The sequence below is a fragment of the Triticum urartu genome, chromosome 7, assembly GCF_003073215.2.
Source record: "Triticum urartu cultivar G1812 chromosome 7, Tu2.1, whole genome shotgun sequence".
NCBI lineage: Eukaryota > Viridiplantae > Streptophyta > Magnoliopsida > Poales > Poaceae > Triticum > Triticum urartu.
This window is the reverse complement of record NC_053028.1, coordinates 80363313-80369079: the sequence shown is the minus strand read 5'-3', so window position 1 is coordinate 80369079 and position 5767 is coordinate 80363313. Positions and strand designations below refer to the sequence as shown.

At 52.3% G+C, this 5767-nt stretch overlaps 1 protein-coding gene across 1 annotated transcript; it reads right to left on the bottom strand.

Annotated features, from left to right (window-relative positions):
* Positions 1–411: 411 nt before the first annotated feature.
* Positions 412–5270, bottom strand: LOC125520517 (protein DETOXIFICATION 27-like). The gene is made up of 7 exons (XM_048685472.1): positions 4765–5270; positions 2146–2687; positions 1718–1861; positions 1350–1588; positions 1128–1246; positions 951–1037; positions 412–797 (listed from the first exon to the last, which is right to left on the bottom strand). The coding sequence occupies exons 1-7, from the start codon at positions 5044–5046 to the stop codon at positions 750–752; spliced, it is 1461 nt and encodes a 486-aa protein (XP_048541429.1). The 5' UTR covers positions 5047–5270; the 3' UTR covers positions 412–749.
* Between the last annotated feature and the right edge of the window lie 497 nt (positions 5271–5767).

Sequence of the window (5767 nt, the reverse complement as noted above, 5' to 3'; positions counted from 1 at the left end):
GGTGGTCTATGAATCTAGATGTAATTTTTTAATATTCTTGGTGTTCGTTGTACTGCCATGATTGAAGATTTGTATATTTGAAGTTTCTTGAAAAAAAAAGGACCCACAAAACAGTAGTGTGTAAAATCAATCATAAAAAGGACAACCAGAAAGGAAAAATCTACACAATTCTGATGGAGAAGTTGACAGGGGATTTGGCTAATTATATCATCTGACTGAGAATGGCAAAAGCGTTAGATAAAAATTGCTTTTTTCTCTCTCAAAAAAATGCATATTTTTTCTTGGATGTGATTTGTTTGCGCAAGGTTACGAAAATCTAGCGGTTATGATCTGATCGGGTGAATCCTGCAGAAAACAGGTCATGACAGGTACAATTATCATCCAAGGACTATACTAATAGAACAAGATCCATCAAATCAATGTCTCGATGTTTTGCTTTGGTCGGTGGAATTTGAATTTCTAGCACATCAATTCATCCTTTTTCTCTCTGTGCTATGCTTTTAGATATCGTAGAAATACATAGTTTTGAGCCCTCTGATAGCACACTGAATTTTCTTGACCAGCGGATATCTTGAGAAACAGGCCGCATGCTTGCTTCCTAGTCAAATAAACGCCCACATTTTCTTCTGAACTAACTACTTCCTCCGTCCCATATTCTGAGCGTTTGCTTCTGATCCTTGTGCTGCTGAGCTCCTTTTCCCCTGTGTCAAAGGGAGCTGAAAGTTGACAACAATATTGTCGAGTGGCTTTCATTTTGTGCTGGCCCATTTTCTCATTCGTGCACTGGTGGTCTTAGCCTGCAATCACACAAGCAATGAGCTAAAAAAATCCCAACAACAAAATGATTGTTCCGAAAAAAGTGATAACAGAAAAGAAGATAATAGACTGTTGAATTTCATGACAAGATAAACCAGACATATATAGAGCAGAAAAGAGGAGCTCTGACTTACCTCATCGTCCCAATCACATCTCATGGTGAGGTAGACTAACACCAGCGTCTGAACAGCAGTCCCGCCAATCAACCCAGACCAAATTCCCTGCAAAATTTAAGTCATGCATGATCAGAAGATGCAAATTTTCTTCTGTTCATTTTTGTTTCTCCGCCCTTGTGATTATCCATTCCCTACCCGAACTCCGAAGCCGAGCGGCCAGCCCAGTATGATCCCGATGGGCACCCCGACCAGGTAGTAGGATCCGATGTTGACATAGGCGACCAGTGCTTGCCATCCAGAACCAATAGCCACCCCTGCAATGCAACCACCCATAGTTACAATACAACACAAGCGCAATGATACAAAGAGCTTCAGTGGCATTTCTGGATTTTGAGCTATAGAAGGAAATGTATGTACCTGAGAGGACGGGCTGCACGCTGTTGAGGAGGATGGTGAAGGCGAGGAGCATGGAGAGGTTGTGCACGGCGTCGAGCACGGCCTTCCCCGACGAGAAGAGGAGCGCGATCTGGTCGTTGTAGGTGAGGATAAGGCACCAGAAGACGAGCCCGATCACCACGGAGGTGGTGATGGAGACGACGATGGAGAAGCGCGCGCCCTTGCCGCTGCCCGCGCCGAGCTCGTTTGCCACCCGAACACTGCAAAATTTTACGCAAAAATTTGCCAGGCACACATGTTAGTCCACTCTGAGTCTCTGACCGAACGATGCAACACTCGGCCGTGTACTCATTGTTGAATTCGGTGTGCGTGCGTGCGTAAGTACGTACCCAGTGGCTGCCAGGAACCCTAGCGGGATCATCATCTCCCAGCCGTTGATCGTCAAGCATATGGAGAGGGCGTCCACGGCGATCTCAGCGTTGGGCAGGTACCCCGTGAGCAACACAAGCACCCTGTAGTACCAGTTCTCCATGCTGCATGCGGATTGGCAAAGAAATGCCAAAGAATCAGTGGCTAGAATGTACTCCCTTGGTTCCTAAATATTTGTCTTTTTAAATATTTTAACAAGTGACTATATACATAGCAAAATGAGTGAATTTACACTCTAAAATATATCTATATACATCCATATGTGGTGTTCCATTTGAAATCTCTAGAAAGAAATGTTTAGGAACAGAGGGAGTAGTATACACTTGTTCGTTATACTCTACGTAATTGGTACGTGCACTCTTCTAAAAAGTGTGACAAAAAGACTTACCAGAGCATGACGCCGGATGCGGTGGAGAGCTTGATGAAGTCCCAGAAGTCGGCGAAGGCCTCGACGGAGAAGCCCCTCCAGGAGAGCGGGCAGCCGCCGCAGACGACGTAGAAGAACTGCCCCAGCACGACGAGCCACCAGGCGACGTCGGCGGCGACGACCACGCCGGCGTAGCCGAGCTGGAAGTGGGTGACGAGGAGGTAGGTGACGAGGACGTGCAGCGCGAGGGTGACCCCGGCGGTGGCGGCGGTGACCCAGTTCTTGAGCTGGCTCTGCAGGAAGCGGGTGAGCGGGAGCAGCATGGCCATGGCGAAGTGCTGCGGGATGAGCCACACGCTCATCTCGCCGGCGAGGCGGGACAGCTCCGGCGTCTGGCCGAGGAGGAGCAGCAGGCGCTCGGTGAAGACGTAGGTGGGCGTGAGCGCCAGCGCGAAGAGGAAGAGCACGATCCAGGAGCGCTGCAGGTAGATGCCCAGCATGTGGTGCTTCCTCGCCCCGAACGCCTGCCCGCACAGCGTCTCCAGCGCGCTCGCCATGCCCAGCTGTTACAAGAACCACCAGCAGAACACACGAGCAAGTTCAGAAAACGGCCATTGATGAACATCAGTGATCACAAATACTGGTACACCGTTTTTCACCATAGCTAGCCTGAAGATCTTTTCTTTTTACTACAGTACCAAACATTTTCACTGTGACGAAATAGTTCTACTCGTGCTGCTGATCGTGCGATGGCCATGTGATGCCGTGAGCAATGACGAACTGGCCACCACAATGCAGTACGCCTGATCGGTGTCAGTGGCCCGTAGGCGACGGCGTCGACAGCGCCAGGCGCGTACGTGGACACAAAACTGCACAAGATACAGTGTGCGGTGCGGCAGCTAGCGGCCGACCCGATCCAGCAATCAATTTGACATGTGCTTAACCAGGACACGGTTCCTCTTGCTATGGCTTGCAGAAGAGGGACACATCTCTGGATATTATTGGCTATTGGTTTTCTGATCCAGTCCAGACTCCAGAGAGAGCAGAAACTAGTGCAGTCTCTCCTACTCCCTCTGTATTTTAGTCCGCATATAAGTTTTGTCTCAAGCCAAACATAGTAAAGCTTGACTACATCATGGCTAGGAAAGACTATCAACATATAAGATTATAGTAAGGTGTTCCCCTCAGAAAACAAAAGCTGCTCGTGAGGTATACCCACTTAAATGCTACGAAATTAAAATCCGAAAGTTACTTGTAGCACGCAAGCTGTAGCTGTGGCGACACCAACCACATGATCCCCGCCTCGCCCATGAAGCGGGAAAAAAGGGGGATGGTGGTCGGCATGTTACGTGTATAGTACTTCCTACGTCCGAAAATACTTGTCACAGATACGAATAATCCATTTATGTGACAAGTAATTTGAGACGGAGAAAGTAGTATTACTCAAGGCGGCAAGACGCCACGAGCTGGATATGATGATAAGATACGGCGGCGGTTCCATCGATCCTGGTCGACCGGTTCATAGTCCCAAACCAATTTGGCAACCAACAAACGAACGCCGTCACGTTCCTGGTTTCTTTACTCGATCCTGTCCCCTTGTCTTTTCCGGAACGAGCGCGATCGATTGTGCTTCTTCTACGTAAGATCTTACTCATCGTTTCATTTATTTCGAATATCAAATAAGGAAGCAAGCCCACGGAATTAAGATCTGAAAGCTACTGCATGCTTGCGTCGACGGAGCTGGCTGCTAATACTGGCGTTATTCAAAGCGGCAGGCGCTGGACGTACCTAATGATGAGATACTACGGTGGCGTTTTCGGCGTTAAAGTTGACACTGCGCCACTTTACGCCGCGGTGTGCAGTCGACTGGTAGTAGCAGTAGTTTTCAGTGTTTTCCTTTTGTTCGGCAAAAGTGGCTCTCGGTGCCAATTCTAGTACAGATGACATCTCCTGGCCGTCTGTGTGTGCAGACAGCCGCTACGATCCGCACGAGAGGAGCTCCAAGTGCGACGCTAGATATCCCAATCGTGGAAGAGCAGGCCCGCACTGTCTCCCTCGAAAAACAGTAGTGCTGCTGCTCCTGCCCCGCTAAACGAAATGAAGACCTGAAAGCTGCTCCCAGCGGCGATGCAGCTGCAGCTGCACCCGTGTTCGTCGGCCCAATCCAACATCCACGTGGCACGCGCGCCCGCGCGTATGGGAAATGGAGACGGAGTAGGAGTGGACAAGTTATCCAGATTAGCACGAGCAGCTGGGGCGTGTTGATACTTGATAGGATACGCGCGCGCGATTTCGGCGTTAACGTTGACCCTGCCTGCACTGGTTTACGCGCAGCTTAGCTACAGAGCGGGGCGGTTCAAATTAGCTGGCGGCGATGGAGGTAAACAAGGCGGCGATCGAATCAAATGCCGTGGGGTTGTTACTTCTTAGCCAGCCGATCCACCCTGTTCTTTTCTCGGCTTGTCGTTTCTGGAACGAGCCTGTGGCTATGCTTCTGAGATCGATCTACTCCGTTGTCTCGGTCTCCCGGCGTGCGCACGCAGGGGACGGAGGAATCAACGGGTGCGAGCTCCTCCAAATTGAAGGCATGGATCGGGCAAGGAGGCGGAGCAAGCATGAACGAATGAAGGTTTTGCTCACCAGGAATCCGAAGTTGAACCCGGCGATGACGGTGGAGGCGATGGAGAAGGCGGCGAGCTCGAGGTCGCCGATGTGGCCGATGAAGGCCTGCGAGACGACGTTGATCCCGTACAGCGCCACCCGCTGGAAGATGGCCGGCCCCACGATCCGCCACAGCCGCTTCGACTCGTCCCACCACTCCCGCGCCACCCGCGCGCCCCGCCTCTGCCCGTCCCCCTTGGCCGGCAGCTGCTGCAGCAGCGGCGCCGACGCCTCCTCCTCCTCCTCCCCGTCCCCTCTCATGGCCGGCGCGCTCCGCTCGACGACGACGACGCTCCGCGCAGCTTCAGCTCCTCCGGGTTCTTTCTGGTGGTCTTTTGCTTGCGTGTTTGCGGTCGATCGGGTATGTATATAGCGGAGGCCCCGCGCGTGCTTAATCAGCTCATTTATGTGGAGCTGCCGCTGGCATGGCCTTGGCTACCCATATCTGCCTGCCGGGCGGTAGCTGCACGTACGGGAGCCAGCCGGGGGCATACCGACGAAACTTTTGGACGGTCAGTGTACACACAGGACAGGAGGGCTCCGCCTCCGCCCGTGCCTAATCAGCTCGTTTATGCGGACGGTCAGCATAACACACGGTCCATAGCGCCTGAGCCGAGCCATCCACACGCACCAACCATCGGCGCCCCGCCACGCCCACCACACCCATCCGGCCGGAGATCGAGTGGAGAAGCTCATTCAGAAACCCAGCAATCTACAATGAACTGACGAGGCTGTCTTTTTCATTTTTCTTTCTGAAAAGAGGCGCCAGCTGACAAGGCTGTCAGCTCGACCGGTGTGGCCAACGCGAGGCCGCCGATGAGCATCGCTTCGCCGGCGGGGTCGGACGAGATCTAGCACCACGTCGCTGTTGCGCGTCCATCCAACGGGGAGCAGGTGCGTGCGTGCGTGCGCAGGTGCGTCGGGCAAGGCCACGGCGCATCCAGGTGGGTTTTGGATCCGGGCCATATTGTTTGCTAGCACC

Bases quoted from the DNA above. Each gene is read 5' to 3' on its own strand.
- LOC125520517 (XM_048685472.1), bottom strand. From the start codon at position 5,046: ATGAGAGGGGACGGGGAGGAGGAGGAGGAGGCGTCGGCGCCGCTGCTG. The intron at 2,688-4,764 runs GTGAGCAAAACC...TTCTTGTAACAG, and splicing joins GGTTCAACTTCGGATTCCTG to CTGGGCATGGCGAGCGCGCT. The intron at 1,589-1,717 runs GTACGTACTTAC...AAAATTTTGCAG, and splicing joins GGGTTCCTGGCAGCCACTGG to TGTTCGGGTGGCAAACGAGC.